The sequence below is a fragment of the Hemiscyllium ocellatum genome, chromosome 3 (genome assembly GCF_020745735.1).
Source record: "Hemiscyllium ocellatum isolate sHemOce1 chromosome 3, sHemOce1.pat.X.cur, whole genome shotgun sequence".
Lineage (NCBI taxonomy): Eukaryota > Metazoa > Chordata > Chondrichthyes > Orectolobiformes > Hemiscylliidae > Hemiscyllium > Hemiscyllium ocellatum.
Window position 1 is genome coordinate 13,373,036 of NC_083403.1, and position 22,943 is coordinate 13,395,978.

The 22,943-nt window shown below is 47.1% G+C and overlaps 1 protein-coding gene across 1 annotated transcript in view; it reads left to right on the forward strand.

Moving 5' to 3' along the window:
- LOC132830718 (inositol-trisphosphate 3-kinase B-like) overlaps positions 1–22,173 on the forward strand; it is a 116,371-nt gene extending 94,198 nt beyond the window's left edge. Inside the window, exons 2-7 of the mRNA XM_060848549.1 lie at positions 3,472–3,571; positions 5,587–5,800; positions 7,210–7,414; positions 14,772–14,873; positions 15,253–15,324; positions 18,365–22,173. Of these exons, the coding sequence (XP_060704532.1) occupies positions 3,472–3,571; positions 5,587–5,800; positions 7,210–7,414; positions 14,772–14,873; positions 15,253–15,324; positions 18,365–18,574 (903 nt within the window). The 3' untranslated portion in view covers positions 18,575–22,173. The remainder of the gene's footprint in view (positions 1–3,471; positions 3,572–5,586; positions 5,801–7,209; positions 7,415–14,771; positions 14,874–15,252; positions 15,325–18,364) is intronic.
- Positions 22,174–22,943: the final 770 nt, after the last annotated feature.

The following is a 22,943-nucleotide window of genomic DNA, read 5'->3' on the forward strand; positions in this document are numbered from 1 at the left end:
AGACAATTAAGGGTTTGGGGGAGGAGGCAGAATAGTGGAGATGAGGATTAGCAGATCGGCCAAGATCATTTTAAACAGTGGAGCTGATTCAATGGGCTGCTCCTGTGATTTATGGCTTCGGAGTGAGAGAGAGAGAGAGAGCGAGAGAGAGAGAGAGAGAGAGAGAGAGAGATTAACCTCATAATGTAGCTGATATCTCTTATAGGCCATAATGGATAATATCCTCCCTGACAAACATTAGTGAACTTGTTGGATTTAAGACTTTCTGAGAGTTTGATGCCCTTGTTTACTGTTATAAGCTGTTTATCGCTAAGTTTGAATCTGCCTGGGTGGGATTTGAGCTCCCTTCCCCTGTGTTACCAGGGCAGTAACTAGTGTACTATCAGACTCAGCGACTGGACTGATGGAACATATTCACTAAATGAAATGAGTGAAACTATCTCTCAGCCTGAAAAGCCACACGGTGATCAAAGTTTAACCTAATAAAAGGATTTCTGTGAACCTTATAGCATAAACAACCATTCGGCCCCAATGCACCTGTACTGTCCCTCTAAAAGAGAGATCTGACTGCTTGCACTCTTCTGCCCTTTTCACATGTGTCCTGGGAATTTTCTCCTTCCAGCATTCATCATATTACCGCTGGAAAGCTGCCATTGAATTCACTCCTTATTTCTTTCAACATTCCACATTGTAACAATTCCCTCTGAGGAAATGTTTTCCATTGTCCCTTTGGTTCCTTTATTTCACTGGTGACTGAACTCCCTGATTTCTCCCTCTTTATTCTTTCAAAGCCCGAATAAATTTGCAGACTTCTGCCAAATCTCTCTTCAACAAACTCTGCACCAACAGTCTAGCATCAATTACGTCCATTAATACTCTACAGACGTGCTCTGAATCCCTCTTGAATTCCATCCAGCGTACACTCTGTGTCTGAACCTGAGAGAGTGCAACCGGGCAACAGAGTGGAATGACCTGTGTGCAGTGATGCTGTTCTGTCACTCCCTCTTATTGAATGGTTGCCAATCTCATGAGATCTCGACTGCTTGGTATTTTACAGCATGGTTATAAATCTATCAATTGGCCCTTTTGTCTAAATATTAGCTCAAGCAGAAAGTGGATAGGCTGCAGGCTCTATCAACAGCTGAGACACAAAATATGCAGCTCCCCAGTCCGACAGCAGCACTGCCTCAACACCTGACTCACTGCCTCTTGAGTAACGGAGCAAAAATTGCATACCTCTAATGTCTTTAACTTCTTAATGAGCGGAGATCATACTAATATTACACTGAATCACATGAGCACATATTAGGGCAGATGTCAGAACTTTATACATTTCAGTGCGATCTCTCCCACTCATCCAAACTCCAGTGACTATGATCCTAATCAATCCAATCCCTCCTGGGGCATCAGGCCGGCTAAAGCTGGAATCAGTGTGGTCAGCCTTCGCTGCTCTACAATGAGAACATCCTTCCTAAGACCAAAACTGCACACAATACTCCAAATGTGATCTCACCAAATCGCTTGCAGCAGGACATCCCTGCTCCTGTACTCGAAACCTCTCTCTGTGAAGACCAACACACCAGTCTCAGAGGGGAATGGGACACATCCAGGTAGTGGGCACTGATTCATATCCGGGCAGTGGGCACTGATTCACATCCGGGTAGTGGGCACTGATTCACATCCGGGCAGTGGGCACTGATTCACATCCAGGTAGTGGGCACTGATTCACATCCGGGCAGTGGGCACTGATTCACATCCGGGCAGTGGGCACTGATTCACATCCGGGCAGTGGGCATTGATTCACATCCGGGCAGTGGGCACTGATTCACATCCGGGTAGTGGGCACTGATTCACATCCGGGTAGTGGGCACTGATTCACATCAGGGTAGTGGGCACTGATTCACATCAGGGTAGTGGGCACTGATTCACATCCGGGCAGTGGGCTCTGATTCACATCCAGGCCGTGGGCACTGGTTCACATCCGGGCAGTGGGCACTGATTCACATCCGGGTAGTGGGCACTGGTTCACATCCAGACAGTGGGCTCTGATTCACATCCAGGCCGTGGGCACTGATTCACATCCGGGCAGTGGGCTCTGATTCACATCCGGGTAGTGGGCACTGGTTCACATCCGGGTAGTGGGCACTGGTTCACATCCAGGCAGTGGGCACTGATTCACATCCAGGTAGTGGGCACTGGTTCACATCCAGGTAGTGGGCACTGGTTCACATCCGGGCAGTGGGCACTGATTCACATCCAGGTAGTGGGCACTGATTCACATCCAGGTAGTGGGCACTGGTTCACATCCGGATAGTGGGCACTGATTCACATCCGGGCAGTGGGCACTGATTCACATCCGGGCAGTGGGCACTGGGGTTTATTATATTGCTGTGGACAGTGGGACATATCCAGTCGCCATTAACTGAAGGAACCAAGAGCTGTGGTGACTACAGATTCACTAAAAGCACCGTTCTAAACTTACGTTGTTGATTGGAAAGGGAAGATAGTTTTCGTGAGTCAGGGAAAGTATTTTTGCATCTCCATAGCAACCAGCCCAGAGACATACACACAATGTCTCCCGATTGGAGTGGACACTCAGACAGGGCTGCTGATGGGTATCAATTGAAAGTCAGACAAACTCTAAATGTTGAACTATTAGCCAGGTGGACTGGGAAAAAAAAAGTCATATGGGATTCTCCGAGTTAGCGATTCACTTGTGGTGTGGGAATGTGGTAGGACAGGAGATAGGGGAGTGACTGAGAAGAGGTGACAAATTCATAGTATCTGGGAGGATTGTCCTTTTCCTGTAGTGTGGGATTGCTGCATCCCAGCACCGGATGACCTGTGTGTGTGTGTGTGTGTGTGTGTGTGTGTGTGTGTGTGTGTGTGTGTGTGTGTGTGTGTGTGTGTGTGTGTCAGTGACAGAGTGAGAGAGTGAAATCAAAACAAAGAGAATACAGGAGGTAAAAGAGAAAGAGAAGGGTGTAGGGAGAGAGGGTGTAATGGTACAATGCAAGCACTTGCTGAGTAATATCGGATGTGTCTCCTCGATGGATAAGCTGCACTCGCCTGTGTGGTTGGCACCAGATTTGTGATTCCTCGGGATGAAGTGATGCTTGGATACAGATTCTGGAATATCCCACTGCAGGCTCATTTCCAGTTTGAGAAGGGCCAGTCCAGAGGCCAGGCTAATTCTCAATTTGCTTAAGGCTGTCGGGATGGTATTAGTTTCCCCGGTCTTACAGTGATTTATTGGAACATTGCCCTCTATAAATCGAAGCAGCCAACTTGCTGGCTGTCTGCAGGGAATTGGGGCATTGCAGACTGAGGAACACCACTGGCTATGGTTGTAGTTCTGGGGCCAGCCAGAACTTACAGGCTATGTATTACCACAGGTGTGTCTTCACTGATGTCTCTCCCTGCCCCTAACCTCTCTCTCTCTCTCTCTCTCTCTCTCTCTCTGTGTTTCAGAGTAAATCCTGGAGGAAGATCAAGAACATGGTGCATTGGTCACCCTTTGTAATGTCCTTCAAGAAACGGTATCCATGGATACAGCTAGCAGGACATGCAGGTAGGTTCTCACCCCATACAAGTTATCCACACACACTCAGATTATTTAAACATTCTCAGGTTAGTTAAACATTCCCAGATTATCCACACACTCCCAGGTTAGTTAAACACTCCCAATTTATCTAAACACTCCCAGGTTATCCACACATCCCCAGGTTAATTAAACATTCCCAGGTTTTTAAACACTCCCTGGTTATCCACATTCCCAGGTTATTTAAACACTCCCAGTTTATCCATACATCCCCAGGTTAATTAAACATTCCCAGGTTATCCACACATTCCCAGGTTATTTAAACACTCCCAGTTTATCCATACATCCCCAGGTTAATTAAACATTCCCAGGTTATTTAAACACTCCCAGGTTATCCACACATCCCCAGGTTATTTAAACACTCCCAGGTTATCCACACATCCCCAGGTTATTTAAACACTCCCAGGTTATCCACACACTCCCAGGTTATTCACATACGTATTCCATACACCACCCCTCCCATGCATCAACCCATCCATACTCCACCCCGACCATATTCATCCCATCCATACATCGCGCTATCCATATATTTACCCTTCCTATGCATCATTCTATGATATATATTATCCATCACATACATCATCAGAATATCTGCATTATCCCATCATGTACATTATTCCATTACATGTTATTCCCATCTGACACTTTATCCCATCCTACATCATCAGTCCTATCTCTTTTCACTGAGTTTTTTGACCCAAATTCGGTATTCTTCAGCGATAGATTGTGCTCCTGAGTTATAACAGGCGCTTCCTTCAGGCTCATGGGATTGACTAGCTGCTGATAGTCTTTTCCAAAACCTGGACACCCGTGCTGTGAAATTCCAGCAGCTGAAAGCAGAATGCAATCGTCCAAAATCTAAACACAGGGATCATAAGAACTGGGTTAGTGCCTCAAATGAAGTCATGTGGAAGTGATTAGACAGAAATCTGTTGGATGTCTTTGAGTATGATTGATCCCTGTGTTCAGAGGGGCTGTCTGCCTTGAATCTTAATCAACCATTGCTCCCTTAAACTGTGCAGACCTCAGGTTCGAATCATTGTGAGTAAAGGACCTATAGCATCTCAGTGAACCTCAGTCTCTCAAGAGCTGAATTTCCAATGCAAATGCGTCCAAACAAATCACTTACAAATAAAATGCAAACCATTTTTAACGAAAAGTTATATAAGAGCCCAAACTTAATCTGATCCTTTTAAATTAATTAAGGGAGCCAGTTACATAGGATTGAAAAAATGTAACCTTTATCCTAATTACTACTTCAGTGCTCTGAGGAATGATGTGTGTAGTAAATTGACAGATCATCAGGGATAGGTGAATAACAAAAAAATCATTGTTGCTGCGGTTTTTTTTAAAAAAGCATATTTAGAATCTCCACTCTTAACTCGTGGGTGAAACTGAAATTCATTGAAAAACGCTAAATCATTTTTATGGGTTGTTCTGGAACATTGGCATCTAGCCAGCAATGTGGAAAATTGCCCAGGTATATCCTGTACATAAACAGCAGGACAAATCTGACTTGGCCACTTACCGCCCCATCAGTCTACTCTCGATCATCAGGAAAGTGATGGAAGGGGTCATCAACGGTGATATCAATCAGCACCCGTTCAGCAATAACCTGCTCAGCGACGCCCAGTTTGGGTTCTACCTGGGTCACACATTTATTATAATCTTATATAGTGCAATACACTCAATTCTAATTCCTCTAACTCCAGAAAGTTTCAACCCAATCAAATCAGTGTCTCCTCATTGGTGAATGTATGAATTGTGCATCTGAACTTGTGGAAAGCTTTTGAGAAAGTGACATATGAAAGGCTTTCACACAGAGGGCCATCTAAGGCTGGGGAGTGGGGGCTGCAGAGGGGAATTGTGCTGAAAGGGAATGAAGGGTAATTATGAAGAGATTGAAGAGGTGGGTTTTTTTGGGGGACGCTGGTCAGCTAGGGAGCCACACAGTTTGTAATATCTATCCATACTCTCTCCAACAGGTAGCTTCAAGGCTGGAGCAAATGGAAAGATTTTGAAAAAGTATTGTGAGTGTGAGCAGAGGTGCCTGGACCAGCTTATGGATGATGCTCTATGCCCCTATGTGCCAGCTTACCACGGTGAGGTGGAGAAGGATGGTGAGAGGTACAACCAGATGGATGACCTGTTAGCAGAGTTTGACCTGCCCTGTGTGATGGACTGCAAAATGGGAGTCAGGTGTGTGTCGTCTGGACCTTCATTGTGACAGTGGCAGAACTTGGGGGCTGTGGGGCTGTTGTGATAGTTGGCTGGTAGGGTTGGGTAGCTGGGGCTGTGGTGATGATCAATGCATTTGTGACCAATGGCAGGAGTGTGAGGAAGAGTTGGGACTGTTATAATAATTGATAAGGCCGTGACCAATGACAGGAGTGCGTGTGTGTGTGTGTGTGCGCGCGTGCGTGCGTGGTGGGGGAGCCTGTTGTGATGATTGATGGGTTTGTGACCAATGAAGGATTGAGGGGTGGGACTTTCGTGCTAATTGACAGGTTTGTGACTAATGGCAGGAGTTGTGTAGGGGTGGGGCTGTTGGATAAGGGACATAATGTGATGACTCCTGCAATAACTCCTCCGAACATGTAGCATAGCTGAGTGCCTTTTTTCTTCATTCCCTTGCACATTATTTCCATTTAAACAATCATCTAATATTTGCACTGTTGTTATACCTTGGTCCTATTAACTAGTATTTCCAGGTGGACAGCACACCAGGAGACCATTTGGCCCATCATACCTATTCCAATGTTTTGAAGGAACTATCTCATTGGCCTACTTGTCCCACCATTCCCTGTTTCAAAAACACTCCCACTATTTACCTGTAAACAGTAATTTCCATCAATCTCCTACTTGGATCTTGTGATGATTTGGAGTCTAAGATTAGATTAGATTCCCTACAGCATGGAAACAGGCCCTTCAGCCCAACAAGTCCACACCGACCCTCAGAAGAGTAACCCACCCAGACCCATTCTCCTACTAATGCAACTATCACTATGGGAGATTTAAATGTGTTGCTGGAAAAGCACAACAGGAATTCCTGAAGAAGTGCTTATGCCCGAAACGTCAAATCTCCTGTACCTTGGATGCTGCCTGACCTGCTGCGCTTTTCCAGCTCTGATCTCCAGTCCTCACTTTCTCCTATGGGAGATTTAGTAAGGCTAATTTACCTGACCTGCACATCTTTGTGACTGTGGGAGGAAATCCATGCAGACACCGGGAGAACGTGCAAACTCCACACAGACAGTTGCCCAAGGCTGGAATCAAACCTGGGACCCTGGTGCTGTGAGGCAGTAGTGCTAACCACTGAGCCAATGATACCTTGATTGCTAACCCATCCATCTTTGAATCCTCCCTCTCCATCTAGCTCACAAAGATGAACACTCCTGGCCGAGGGCACCAAAAGGGCAACATGGGTAAGGTTGTGAAAACTCCAGGACTGCCCAGTGATCTTTAGAAATTATTGCCTCTCCTGACCAGGATACTCCCTAAGAGGCCATTATAAGACTCCAGAAGGAGAGAGGTGGCAGTTTGAAGTACAGGATAAATGAAAGAGAGTCCATGCCCTGCTCTCACCTTGCTGTTTGTGATCTTCACAGGACCTACCTGGAAGAGGAGCTGACTAAAGCAAGGAAGAAGCCCAGCCTGAGGAGGGACATGTATCTGAAGATGGTAGAGGTGGATCCAGATGCACCAACAGAGGAGGAGAAGGCTCAGCGTTCTGTAACCAAGCCGCGCTACATGCAGTGGAGAGAGACCATCAGCTCCACCTCTACTCTTGGCTTCCGGATCGAGGGAGTCAAGGTGAGGGTAACGGACACTGCTCCGACCTGCTGGGTGGAGAGGGGCAAGTGGTCAGACCACTGGAGGCCTCCCGTTACGCCCAGTTTTGGAGAGGGCGGGTAGGTTGGCAGAACAGTTCCATTCACTCCCATGGTGCCCTCCGCTTGGAAATACTGGGAGGTGGGTGCCCTCACATTGTGAGGTGAAGGAGGAAATTGAATTAGGGGAATGTTCTTAGGATTATGGGATTAGGGAATATTTCAGGAATGAGAAAAAGGAATATAATTGCATTAAAAACAGTTCACAGGAGGTTCACTTAAAAGGCAGATGTTCATGTAGAGAATGAGAGGCAATCTTATTAATTCATACTATTTTGAAGGAATTGGATAGGGGATGTGACAATATAATGGTTTTAAGAGGTGTATTTTGTCCAAGTTCATTTTATGAAGCGAGGTTGAGACAGAGATACCGAAAGGTCTGCCTCAAACCAATAACATAAACATCGCGAGGGCTTTGGATGTTTGGAACAGAATGGGCAGCCTGAATGAGTGGGGTCGAGCGTTCATGGAACCAGGATTTTTAGTTTAGCTTTCAGTAGCTGTTGGGGTTGTGAAAGCTGCTACATCTCTCTCTTTCCCACAGCTAAAATCTGGAGTTCTCCTCCTGCTGTTAGAATTCCGCGTGAGATTACCTATTTTGCTGAATTTGCCTTTGCACAGACTGTGCTTATGGGATGTTACTATATTGGAACAGTTAATGAGTAGTTTATTATTTAGTGAAGTATTTTCATAGCGCTACAGTTAAGCCAAATCTTTTGTTTTTATTATGTCTGGATTTTAACTAAAGTGTGTGAATAGAGCGTAGTTTGCTTTAAACCTAACAGTTTGACCAATCGAATTACATTCACAATGCAATGTCAGACACTTGCCTTCAAAATAAGAAAAAGTTAGGGTCTAAGCTATCTCCTTGACATGTTTTGAGCGTGTTTTGGTCTGGTCCAATAACAATACCCAGAGGATGTTTCCTCTTGTGGGGGAAGACTATAATAACGGGACATATTAAGGGATTGAGGGATCACCCTTTTCAGACAGAATTTATTGCTCCCTCAGTCTTTTTCAGAACTCTCTTCCCCAGAAAGAGCATTTACAAATGTATTCAGTGCAAAGTTAGACAGATTTCGATGGACCAGGGAGTCAAGGATTATCGGAGGGCAGACAGGAAAGTGAATGGCACCCAGATCATCCACTTGGAGCCGAGGTTCTTCATGCAAGCACTTGTGAGGGTCTTTGAAATCTTTCTGTTGAGCAGCCTCTGATCTTTGACCATGAATAGGTTGGGGAATGAGGAGGAGTGGCTGATTGACCTTTGAGTCCAGTTGCCGAGGGTGTGAAGGTTCACCTCCACTCTCAGGGTCCCCTTCTGGATGGCCCTCACCCTGGTACACTGCTCTGCCCTGGTGGTGGGTCGACTCTTGTATGGGCAGTAACGACGGTCACATTAGGATTGGGGGTCAGCGACTCATCACATGCGGAGAGGTGTGGAAGTGGTGGCTACCTTTTAGATCACAGATTACCTGCCTCTACTGCTGGGCCCCAACGCCATCAATGCAGTTGACAAGTTAGAAATATAGAAACTAGAGCAGGAGTAGACCACTCATCCCTTTGAGCCTGCCCTGCCATTCCACACCATCATGGCTAATCATCCAACACAGTGCTCTGTTCCTAGTCTCTCTCCACTTCTTAAATCCCATATCCTGACCACCCCCTGCCCCGTTCAGTCAGAGCCTGTCAACTTGGAGATGCTACACAGGGTCAAATGTAGAAGCTGTTCCCTTGAGAAGCTGGGTCTGCACTGACACTGTGCTGTGGAAAGGTCACTGCCATGTTTGCCACACCCACATCAGTGACTAGACATCAAAAGTGTCCCATTGGTTGTAAAGTTCTCAGGTTGTGATGCAAACCACTATACAAATGCACATTCTTCCTATTATCTGTGGTTTCTCCCTGCATGTAATTCCAAAATCCATCCCTGGTGTTTCGGTCTGCCGGGTAACACTGGAGAAGGGAGATTAAAGTCTCCTACGTTTCAAAAAACAAAGCTGCTGGGTTTTTTTTCCCTCTCTGTGCAGCTCTGGCCTATGCTGTGGGAATGCCTGGAACTGGCAGTTCTGTCTGGAACAGCAGTCATGTTTGACAGCAGCTCTGAAAGGTCATGTGCTGAGGCATAAACCGAGATGTAAATTAACACTGAGACAACGAAAACAAAGCCAACAGCGGCCACTCACTTCACAGGCAGGAGAATGGCAAGGAGCATTTGGTGCAATTTATTTCAGTTTAAGAGTTGGAATTTCCAACAAAACATCCTGCATCCTTCTGGCACCTTTAGTATACATTTTGTCCCCTCTTATTTATCATTTTTGACAATCACCAATGATCTCAATGTGCTTTCGAGCCAATGAAATGCATTTGAAATGTAATTACCTAATTTATGCAAGATTCCACAAACAGCACTGCTGTTTTCTGGACTGGTTGAGGGATAGTTATGGGGCAGGGCATTCGGAATAATTCACCTGCACCTTGTGGTTCCATAGGAATGTAGATTTGCCTGAGCAGGAGAACTGTGCCTGGCGACTGACACCTCATCTGAGACACAGCAACTCAATTGGTGCAGTGCTCCCTCAGTACTGGGGGGAGAGGGGGGCTTTCTGCCACTTAGAGTCATAGGAAGGTACAGCATAGAAACAGACCCTTCAGTCCAACCCGTCCATGCCGACCAGATATCCCAACCCAACCTAATCCCACCTGCCAGCACCCGGCCCATATCCCTCCAGACCCTTCCTATTCATATACCCATCCAAATGTCTCTTAAATTTTGCAATTTTACCAGCCTCCACCACATCCTCTGGCAGCTCATTCCATACACGTACCACCCTCTGTGTGAAAAAGTTGCCCCTTTGGTCTCTTTTATATCCTTCCCCTCTCACCCTAAACCTATGCCCTCTAGTTCTGGACTCCCCGACCCCAGGGAAAAGACTTTGTCTATTTATCCTATCCATGCCCCTCATGATTTTATGAACCCCTCCAAGGTCACCCCTCAGCCTCTGACGCTCCAGGGAAAACAGTCCCAACCTGTTCAGCCTCTCCCTATAGCTCAAATCCTCCAACCCTGACAACATCCTTGTAAATCTTTTCTGAACCCTTTCAGGTTTCACAATATCCTTCTGATAGGAAGGAGACCAGAATTGCACGCAATATTCCAACAGTGGCCTAACCAATGTCCTGTACAGCCGCAACATGACCTCCCAACTCCTGTACTCAATACTCTGACCAATAAAGGAAAGCATACCAAATGCCTTCTTCACTATCCTATCTACCTGCAACTCCACTTTCAAAGAGCTATGAACCTGCACTCCAAGGTCTCTTTGCTCAGTGTCTCTCCCTAGGACCTTACCATTAAGTATATAGGTCCTGCTAAGATTTGCTTTCCCAAAATGCAGCATCTCACATTTATCTGAGTTAAACTCCATCTGCCACTCCTCAGCCCATTGGCCCATCTGCTGCAGATCCTGTTGTAATCTGAGGTAACCCTCTTCACTGTCCACTACACCACCAATTTTGGTGTCATCTGCAAACTGACTAACTGTACCTCTTATGCTCGCATCCAAATCATTTATGTAAATGACAAAAAGTAGAGGGCCCAGCACCAATCCTTGTGGCACTCCACTGGTCACAGGCCTCCAGTCTGAAAAAGAACCTCCACCACAACCCTCTGTCTTCTACCTTTGAGCCAGTTCTGTATCCAAATGGCTAATTCTCCATGTATTCAGTGAGATCTAACCTTGCTCACTAGTCTCCAATGGGGAACCTTGTTGAACGCTTTACTGAAGTCCATATAGATCACGTCTACCGCTCTGTCCTCATCAATCCTCTTTGTTACTTCTTCAAAGAACTAGCTCAGCATGAGAGTACTCAGAACAAAGCCACAGAATAGACACCTTCCAGGGTGCTATCATATTCAATACTGAACTACACGGCGGACATCTTCTAAGGTGCTGTCAATGTTCAACATTGAGCTACACAGCAGACATAGAATTGTACAGTACAGAGACAGACCCTTCAGTCTAACCCATTCACGCCGACCAAGTTTTCAAATTAAACTAATCCCACTTTCCTATATTTGGTCCATATGCCTCTAAATCTTTCCTATCCATCTAACTGTCCCAAGTTCTTAAATGTTGTAACTGTCCCTGCATCTGCCACTTCCTCTGGCAGTTTATTCCACATATGGACCACTCTCTGTGTGAAAAGGTTCTCCCTCGGGTCCCTTTTAAACCTTCCTCCTCTGACCATTCAGCACTGAGCTACACAATAGACTTCGTCCAAAGTGCTATCAACAATATGTACTGAGCTACACAAGAAAATATTCGGATAGGTGACTAAAAAATATGGTTTAAAAGGTCAGTTTAAAGAGTGTTTTAAAGGAGAAAAGTGAGGCACAAAAGGGGAGAGTTTAGGGAGGGGGCTCCTGAGATTTGAAAGCATGTCCATCTATGGTGCAGTAAATAAAGTCAGAGGCTGAGGCCTGATTTATAGAAGTACAAATATCTCAGACTAGAATACAGAGACAGGAGGGTTTACATTGTAGCTTCACGGTCAGATGCTGCCTGACCTGCTGTGCTTTGCTAAACAAAAATTGTAGCTTCATGTGTGAGTGAGCTTGAAGTGTAGAACTGTGTGTTGGTGCATCTAAGTTTATGTTAGTATGTTCCGATATAAATAAATGTGTTGATGCACATGCACCTGCAGGAGCATGTTTGTATGTGTATAGGAATATTCATTGGTGTGTGTTAGTGCATGTGGGGGTTAGTGTGCATGAGTGTTTGCTGGTGTACGTGTGTGTGTGTAAGAGTATGTTCTGGTGTAAATGAGCGTGTGTTGGTAAATTTGGGTGTTTACAAGAGTTTGTGTGACTGCATGTAGGAGTACACATTAGTGTGTATAGGTGTGCAAGGGGTGTGTATGAGTGTGTTGGTGGACACAAGTGTTGGTGTGTATTAGTGTGTGTTGATGTATATTTGTGTCTGAGTGTGTGATTGTATACATAGATGTGTATATGGGTGTAGGTATGTGAGAGTGTGTGTTGGTTATGAGTGTGTGTTGGTGTGTGTGAGGGAGGGTGTGTGTGGTACGTGTGAGGGGGTGTTTGTGTAATATGTATGAACTGATTTGATTTGATTGATTTATTGTCACGTTTACTTAAGTACAGTGAAAAGCTTTGTTTACAAGCAGTATAGGCAGATCATAGTAAGCAAGGACATACAGATCGTAGGATGAGAAAAACTAGACAGAGGCATACTGGTTATGTTGCACAGGACGTGCACTAGGCAAGGTCAACATTATTTGAAGTCAGAGAGGCCATTCATCAGGCTAATAACAGCAGGGAAGAAGCTGCTCTGGAACCTACTGCTGGGTGTGTTCAAGCTTCTGTACAGGAGGGGTTGTAGGAGAGCATTACTGGGGTGGGAGGGGTCTTTGGTGATGTCGGCAGTCTTTCCCTGGCAATGGGCCATGTAAATGGAGTCCATGGGTGGAAAGCTGGCTTCCCTGATGGTCTGGCCTGTGCACATGATCTTCTATAGTTCCTAACAGTCTTGAGCAGAGCAATTGCCATACCAGATCATCGTGCTTTCAATGCTGTCTCTATGTTTGAGTGTGTATGGTACGTAAGTGTGTGCGTGTGATTGTATATGGCACGTTTAATTGCTTAACCTGCCTTTTCTGCAGTACACAGTATAATAATTTCTTGCGTCATCTGTGTCCTGCTGTTACTTCACTCTGCGTTTGACTGTTCCTGTTGTCTGGTTAGGCAGAGTAAAGACCACATTCCACCAACTGGAATTCAATAGAGTATGTCTACTCTAAGACGAGACTCCGTGGATTGACAGCACTTTCTAAACAATGCTTTTTTTATTTAATTGACTCATGCTCAAAAGGAATATGTTCAAACTTGACATCATATTTTGAAAACCAGAGAGCTTGGGTAGATTATAGTTGCTTTCTCCATGGTAACACCTCAAGTTGACTGAAGAGCCAGTCAACGCCCATGTTTCCTGGAGTATAAATTGTTGTGACAAGATTTGGCATTCTTGTCTGTGTCTTGACGAGTACAAAATTCGGCAACGTGATGAGAAAGTGTCACTGGGCCTGAAATGTTAACTCTTAATTTCTCTCCACAGATGCTGCCAGACCTGTTGAGCTTTTCCAGCCGTTTCTGTTTTTGATTCAGCATCATGTGTTTGTTTTCAGTAATTCTATACCTGCGTTGGTATACCATGAAGCTACAATGTATACTCTCCTGTCTCTGTATTCTGTTCTGAGATATTTGTACTTCTATAAATCAGCTGAAAATGTGTTGCTGGTCAAAGCACAGCAGGTCAGGCAGCATCTCAGGAATAGGGAATTTGACATTTCGAGCATAAGCCCTTCATCAGGAATACTATAAACCGACTGACTCCCACAGCTACCTGGACTACACCTCCTCCCACCCTGCCCCCTGCAAAAACTCCATCCCATATTCCCAATTCCTTCGTCTCCGCCGCATCTGCTCCCAGGAGGACCAGTTCCAACACCGCACAGCCCAGATGGCCTCCTTCTTCAAGGACCGCAGATTCCCCCCAGACGTGATCGACGATGCCCTCCACCGCATCTCCTCCACTTCCCGCTCCTCCGCCCTTGAGCCCCGCTCCTCCAACCGCCACCAAGACAGAACCCCACTGGTTCTCACCTACCACCCCACCAACCTCCGCATACAACATATCATCCGCCGTCATTTCCGCCACCTCCAAACGGACCCCACCACCAAGGATATATTTCCCTCCCCTCCCCTATCAGCGTTCCGCAAGGACCACTCCCTTCGTGACAAAGCATTCCTGATGGAGGGCTTATGCTCGGAACGTCGAATTCCCTATTCCTGAGATGCTGCCTGGCCTGCTGTGCTTTGACCAGCAACACATTTTCAGGTGTGATCTCCAGCATCTGCAGACCTCATTTTTTAACTTCTATAAATCAGGCCTCAGCCTCTGACTCTAATTACTGCACCATAGATGGGCATGCTTTCAAATCTCAGGAGCCCCCTCCCTAAACTCTCCCCTTTTGTGCCTAATTTTGTCAGCAGGGGGGATGTGTTCCTTTCCCTGCAACATGTGTTTCACAGTAACCCAAGGTAAGAAAGGGTTTGTGAAGGAGCCTGCTGGGAGTTTAGCAGCAGCCCCATTGAAGTTTGGGTGAAAAGTAGAGGACCGTCAGCTGGGCCTGAGGCTGTAGGCCCCAGAGGTGAAAGGTCAGTGTGGATCATGTGCTTCTGTTTATTGTTTATTCAGAATGAAGATGGGACTGTGAATCGTGATTTTAAGAAGACAAAAACCAAAGAGCAGGTTGTGGTGGCTTTCCAAGAGTTCACTAAGGGGAACAAGATTGTTTTGGTAAGTTCTAGCTTCTGTATTCTTTTCTGCCACTCTGTGAACAGGAGCTAGGAACTGAGTTCAAAAACAGGACCACAGAATACGGCCTCTTTGATGAGCTGGGAATTGCAGGAAAAGGGGCTTGGGAATCTGTTGGAAGCAACACTCCCCTGAGGCAGGGGTTGAGGGAGCTAGAGGATGGGGGGGTGCCTGGGTATGTAGATGGCTGGCAGTGTGGGGATTAACGAGAAAGTGGTGGGCAGATGGGGGGAGGGGGGTGAAAGTGGAGAGACTGAAGGGTCAGGAGATGAGCTCTGCAGGGAGTTGGGGCAGGGATGCAGAGAGAGTGGTGTGGGGGGAAATGACAGTCGTTCACTCCAATGTTCTATTTATCTTCCAGAAAAAGTACCTTGATCGTTTGAAGCAGATTAAGGACACAGTGGAGGTCTCACCTTTCTTCAGGACTCATGAGGTGAGTGACAATTTGTACGCAGAGAATGGTTACATCGCATACAGAGGCCATTCAGCCCATCCTGTCTGCCAGTAAGCAATTCACCAAGTGCCACTCTCCACAAACCGGCACATTCTTCCTTTTTTGGGAATGGTTTAACTCTCTGTTTCGATTGGCCCTGCCTTCACCACACTTTCAGTCACTGCACTCCAGACCCTATCCAATTGCTGTGTGAAAATAGTTTTTCCTCAGCTTATTTTACCTTTATTTTACATTCTTCCACCAATAGGAACAGCTTTACCCTACCTATTCTGTCCAGGCGCCATTTTGAATCCCTTGAACAAATCTCCTCTCTCTCTTCTTTTCCAAAAGGAAAACAGATCCAACTTCTCCAATCTGTCTGCATTCCTGATCCCTGGAATATGGATCCTGCAAATCGTTCCTGCTCTTTCCTCAATGCTGAATCATTCCTGTTTTCTGTCTTTCAAATCCTGAACCATTCCTGCTCCCTCTCAAATCTGGGATCTTTTCTTTTTTCTTGCAAACTTCTGATCTTTCCTGCTCTCTCCAGCACCTCTCAGGAGTGTGGGACTGGGGAAAATGTCACACCAGGTTGTGTGAAGGAGAGAGATTTGAGAATATTCTGGCTCCAAGTTGAGTTTTGCTGGCAGTTCATAAAGTTTCTGAAATAGTTAGGCTGTGTCAGAGATTAATGAAAGTAAGTGGGAGAATGTGCAGAGACTTAGCCAACATTAGTTACACTGACTTACACTGCTGATGTTTATTTGTTTGCAGCAGAGATCCTTTATCTCTGTTTATCTGTTTCTTTGGCAATGATCTTGGTTACCACTTGCCTGTATTCTCGCTCTCTCATACAACGGTTTCCTTGGAGATTTTGGGATGTAATGACCTGACACCTCCCCCATTGCTGAAGGAAGCAGAGTCTGTTCATATGCCTGACGGGTGAGACAGAGATAGAGGCAACAGCTCTGCTCTCAATTAAACCTCCCCTCCCCCTCCCCACCCCAGCTCCCCTACCACCACCACCCCCCCCCCGCCCAACACAACAACATGTAAACACAAGCAAAGCAGGCTCAGCTGTGAACCCTGCCACCGTGGAATAGCCAGTTGACAGAGTAACCCAACTGCAGAAGGGCTCAGCGCCCTCCTACAACTCCTCCCCCCAGCCCCCCCCACACACCCTTCCCCAAATACACACACACATCCTCCTCCCCAAACACACACACACACACACACACACACACACACACACACACACACACACACACACACACACACACATCCTTCCCCAAATACACACACACCCCTTCCCAAAACCACACACACACCCTTCCCCAAATACACACACACACTCACACACACACACACCCTTCCCCAAATACACACACTCACACACACACCCTTCCCCAAATACACACACACACACACCCTTCTCCAAATACACACACACACACACACCCTTCCCCAAATACACACACACACACCCCCACCCTTCCCCAAACACACACACACACACCCTTCCCCAAACACACACACACACCCCCACCCTTCCCCAAACACACACACACACACACCCTTCCCCAAACACACACACACACACCCACCCTTCCCCAAACACACACACACACCCTTCCCCAAACACACACACACACACCCACCCTTCCCCAAACACACACACACACCCTTCCCCAAACACACACACACACACCCACCCTTCCCCAAACACACACACACACCCTTCCCCAAACACACACACACACACCCACCCTTCCCCAAACACACACACACACCCTTCCCCAAACACACACACCCCCTTCCCCAAACACACACACACACACACACCCTTCCCCAAACACACACACACACCCACCCTTCCCCAAACACACACACACACACCCTTCCCCAAACACACACACACACACACACACCCTTCCCCAAACACACACACACACACCCCTTCCCCAAACACACACACACACACCCCCTTCCCCAAACACACACACACACACACACACCCTTCTCCAAACACACACACACACACCCCTTCCCAAAACCTCACACACACCTCCCCAAACACACACACACTCACCCTTCCCAAAATATACACACACACACTTCCCCAAATACACACCCTTACACACACACACACACACACACACACACACACACCCTTCCCCAGATACACACACCCCTCCCTTCCCCCAACACACACACACGGGGGTCACTTTGCTTCCCCAGAGCTGACTGATTTGGATTGATTCCCGGTCAGATTTATGGTTAATTCTTTGCCCTGTGAGTTGGAAGCTCCTCGGTCCTAGTGCCACTGCTGGAACTAAGCTCAGAAATCGAAAAGGCTAGCCTGCCATTTCAGTGCCATATCACAAGGAAGAGAGAGGCGGCCCTGCCAGAGGGGTGGATAGAACATTACATTGCTAAATAACTCCTGCAACACTACTTGGGAGAACAAGGAAGTTATCAAAGTGACCCGGCCAATATTTACCCCTCAACCTGTGCGGCCAGTGTAGGGGACCACACTGATACTTTTGGGATCTGCTGTGTGTCACATGACCACTAGGAATTCCTACAGTACAGCAATGGTTACACCCTAACCATCATTCATTTGTGAGGAGGCAGTGGCCTAGTGGTGTTATTGCTCGACTATTAATCCAAAAACTCAGATAATGTTCTGGGGCCCCGGGTTCAAATCCTGCCACAGAAAATGGTGAATTTAAATCCAATACAGAATTTGGAATTAAGGATCTGATTATGTCAATTGTCACGAAACACCCATCTGGCTCCCTAATGATTTCAGGGAAGGAAATCAGCCATTTTTGCCTGGATGTGGCCTATACATAATTTCAGACCCACAGCAATGTGGTTAACTCACAACACCCTGTTAGGGATGGCAATATCGTGCTGATGAGCCAGTGCTGTCCAAATCCCATGAATGAATAAAAAATATTGTAGTGTGAGTGAGCCTGCTTGTATTAACCGCCTCTTTCTCTCTCTCTCTCTCTCTCTGTCTCCTTCGGTATCCCAGGTGATTGGCAGCTCCTTGCTCTTTGTGCACGACCGGCGGGAACAGGCCAAGGTTTGGATGATCGATTTTGGAAAAACGACCCCCCTTCCTGAGGGCCAGGTCCTGACCCACAGGAGCGCATGGGTAGAAGGCAATCGGGAGGACGGCTATCTGTGGGGCCTCGATCACCTCATTGCCATCATGGAGGATATGCTAGAGAAGCAGAACTGAGACAGAGCCAGAACGCTCTCCCAGTGAATTGGACTGGTCCGTGTGCGTCACAGCATGCTGCACTACAGAATGTTCTAGAACAGGCGCTCCACCTGCTTCCCCACCACAGTGGGAAGTCTGAACCATGACATTATGTGGCCAAGATCTACAGGATTAATTAGTTCCCTTTCCTGCCCTCTTTAGCCTCCCTCATGCTCCTTCCCATCCATCCCTTACTTTAGTCCCTTTCCCCTTCCCACATCCAGATCCTTTCCCTCAGCAATTACCCCAAATCTGATCAGTCCTGAGGCAGAAATGGCGAGAGAGTTCAGGGGAGAGAGAGAGAAGGATTATTCTGCTTAAAGGCAACTTGAAAACTTCCCATCGAAAACTTCGATCTAATACAAACCCCAGGAGTGAATGTGAATCAAAATGATGTGGCATTTTACAGCAGACAGGCGATTCAGCCCATCGGTTGTGTGACAGCAGGAGCGTGCAGTGGGTGGAAGATATAAACTGGTGGATGGTGGTGTTCTTGTGCAGGGAGAAATCAGGATTTACAATGAGCACCTGAAGATTTGTAGTTGCCTTGCTCTCCTGCTGTTGCTGGATACACAAGCTGGGCCTAACTCTCACTGACCTGTCCAGTCTGTTTCACTTGGAATGGGCCCAGTTCTCTCGGGCCGGGCCTAGTCCTCACAGACTGAGTCCAGTTTTCATGGGCTAGGCTCAGTTAACGCAGGCTAGGCCCAACTCACACAGGCTCCACTTCTGTTCCCTTACCCATTCTCCACATGCAAGCCCAATGCATGAAGGGGCTGCGCACCCCCTCAGACACCTGCTATCCCAGGAAACTCTAGTCAATAGAAGAGAACCAGAGACACTTAGAAATAAATGTACTGGTGGTATGGGTAGTCCCTCTGAAAGTGAATAAGATGAGTTGGGCCGGGTTTCTTCAACTGTGGGCTATGAAGAGAGATCAGACAGACTGCTCCTTGGAGTCTGGGGGACGTGATTGAGCTGTATAAAATAATGAGGATCATAGACAGGAAGGAACCTTCCCCCTTGATGGAGGGATCGGTGTCCAGAAGGCGTAGATTTAAGATAAGGGAAAGGAGGTTTAGAGGAGATGTGTGGAAAAGGTTTTTCATCCAGAGGGTGGTGGGAATCTGGGCCTCAATACCTGTAAGGATGCGAGAGGCAGAAACCATCAGAGCATTGAATAAGTACTAAGATATACACTTGCGATAGCACGGCCCACAAGGCTATGGGTCAAACAGTAGAAATAGTTTGGTGGTTGCGATGGGCCAAAGGGCCATTTCTGTGCTGGGGATTTCTAAGACTCTGATTGGCTGATGCTTGACTCTCAGTTCAACCACTACTCATTAGTTTTATTTGAATCCCCCATTTTTAACATTCTTATACATGATAAAGTGAAATGTTCAAAGCAGTTCTGACAGGAAAAAAAAACTGAAGAATCTTTACGAGTGCCTGGTGATTTCCCTCCAGGGTTTCCACACTCTCTGTAGAATTCTCGGAGACTCCGAAACAATCCTGGAGAATTGGCAACTCCAGATTGAGCCAGTTCAAACCAGATCCCCAGCCCTCCCCTCTCACTCCTCCTTCCCTCACTCACACTCCTCACTCCCTCAACATGCACCCACTCCTCACTCACTCACTCCCTTCCTCACTAACTCATTCCTCACTCTCTCAGTCACTCACTCCTCACTCACTCACTTCCTCTCACTCCTCAGTCACTCATTCACTCTCTCACTCACTCACTCCCTCTCACTCCTCACTCGCTCCTCAGTCACTCATTTACTCCTCATTCACTCTCTCACTCACTCACTCCCTCTCACTCCTCACTCGCTCCTCAGTCACTCATTCACTCACTCACTCACTCAATAACTCATTCCTCACTCACTCATTCCTCACTTGCTTCCCCATTTGCCCCCCCCACCACTTCCTCATTTACTCCCATGCTTCCTCATTCACTCCCTCACTCAATCACTCACTCATTCTTGAGGAAATCCAGCCTCCCATCAGAAACAGGATTTAAACTGCTCTGGGTTTATTCCTTCGTTTGACAGAACAAGGCCCACAATTTCCCAAAGCAACTGCTTGTGTCATCCACGGCCGCTCGTCCTGATTGACAGAAAATCACAGGAAAAACTAAATCTTCACCCCAGTCTCTCCTGAAGACATCGTGGTCTCCTCACACCGGTCCAAGGGAAGTCCAGTTTGATTGGAGATTATTGTGGATCGTTGGTAGCAGCCCTTCCCCATTATTCCCAAATGATCAACTTCACACCCTGACCAATCAATCAGATTGCTTGGGTGGACAGTTCCCGATGGTGGGATCTGTTTCCTGATTATCAATGTCTTTCTATTGAAACATGCACAAATCCTAGGAGACATGACGGGGTAGGTATAAAAAGATTGTTCCCCCTAGTGCGAGAGTCTAGGACCAGAGGGTTATCATCACAGAATAAGGGGTTCACACGTTTAATATAGAGGTGAAGAGGAATTTCCTCTCTCGGAAGGGGAAGGAATCTGAGGAATTATTTACCACAGAGGACACTACAGAGGCTGGACCACTAATTATATTCAAGGCTGGGATAGACAGATTTTTAATCAGGAAGGGAATCGATCAAGAGTCATGAGAAAAAGGTGGAGTTGGGGATTGTCAGATCAGCCATGATCTCATTGAATATTAGAGCAAACTAAATGGGCTGAATGGCCTACATCGATGCTGACATCTTATTGTTTTGTCAGAAAGTTTAGGGTGCAAGAAGTTATAAAAGATTTAAAAAATTGTTTTAATGTTGGCGTTTCTCCACTGAGGGGACAGTGTCCAGGTGACGGGCTGGCCATGGGTAATGTACAGAGTTACCTCTCTGCCCTCTGTTTCACCTCAGGGTTCCCCTTAGCCATCCAACCTCACAATCCGATCTTACCTGCTCTTCCTGAGGGACTGTCCCCTGCCACCAACGCCAGGATACAATCCCTCCATCCCTGTACCCCAACCCAAACCCTCTGCCCGCACGTCCCTGAAGGAAGTCCAACACCACAATAAAAGCCAGCTTTAAGGATTCTGTTACAGATTGGTGAGCGGCCGGGCTGACAGACTAGGCGGAGGCTGGCAACGGTGGTGTTAGTTGGGATGGGGGCTCCTGTTCTGACCTCCCAGCCCACGCACAGTGCTCGTAGGGTCTCTGCCCCGGTGCCAGACCCTCTCCAACTGTGTACCTCGAGCAAACTGTTCTGCAATGTCACATATACAGCTTCATTTCCAAGGCAGTGAGGTGAGGCCACCATCTTGTCATCGGCTGGCTGGATATAAGACACTGAGGGATTGATGAGCTCTGACCACAGTTTCCAAATTGGACAGTTTACTTTCTCTGCAGGATGATTGGAGAATGGGTCGTAGGAGCAAGCGGAAAATTTCCGAAAGGTTTCTTTTCGTACAGGTTATTTTTCGCATTTCTCAGAAGGTTATTTATTGCATCCATGCAAAGAAGCTAAGCTGTAACCTGATACCAGTCTACATCTGCCCAGGACAGTGCTACTAGTGTCTAGCCACTGTACAGGAACGCATTAAATATATTGTCAATATTGAATCTGTGTGTTTTCTGTATGTCAGTCACACTCCTAATATCACAGCCCGAGTCATTACAACATCTGGCAGCACACTCCCCGATGTCAGACTCCCAGATGTCAGACTCCCAGACGTCAGACTCCCAGACGTCAGACTCCCAGACGTCAGACTCCCAGACGTCAGACTCCCAGACGTCAGACTCCCAGAAGTCAGACTCCCAGATGTCAGACTCCCAGACGCCACACTCCCAGACGCCACACTCCCAGACGCCACACTCCCAGACGTCAGACTCCCAGATGTCAGACTCCCATGCGCCACACTCCAGATGTCAGACTCCCATGCGCCACACTCCCAGACGCCACACTCCCAGACGTCAGACTCCCAGATGTCAGACTCCCATGTGCCACACTCCAGTTGTCAGACTCCCATGTGCCACACTCCCATGCGCCACACTCCCAGACGCCACACTCCCAGACGCCACACTCCCAGACGTCAGACTCCCAGACGTCAGACTCCCAGACGTCAGACTCCCAAACGTCAGACACCCAGATGTCAGACACCCAGACGTCAGACTCCCAGATGTCAGACTCCCAGCCACCGAACTCCCAGGCGTCAGACTCCCAGACGTCAGACTCCCAGATGTCAGACTCCCAGATGTCAGACACCCAGACGTCAGACTCCCAGATGTCAGACTCCCAGACATCAGACACCCATGCACCACACTCTCAGATATCACACTCTAGACATCTCACTCAAGACAGCAGACACCAGATGTCAGACAGCAGACTCCTA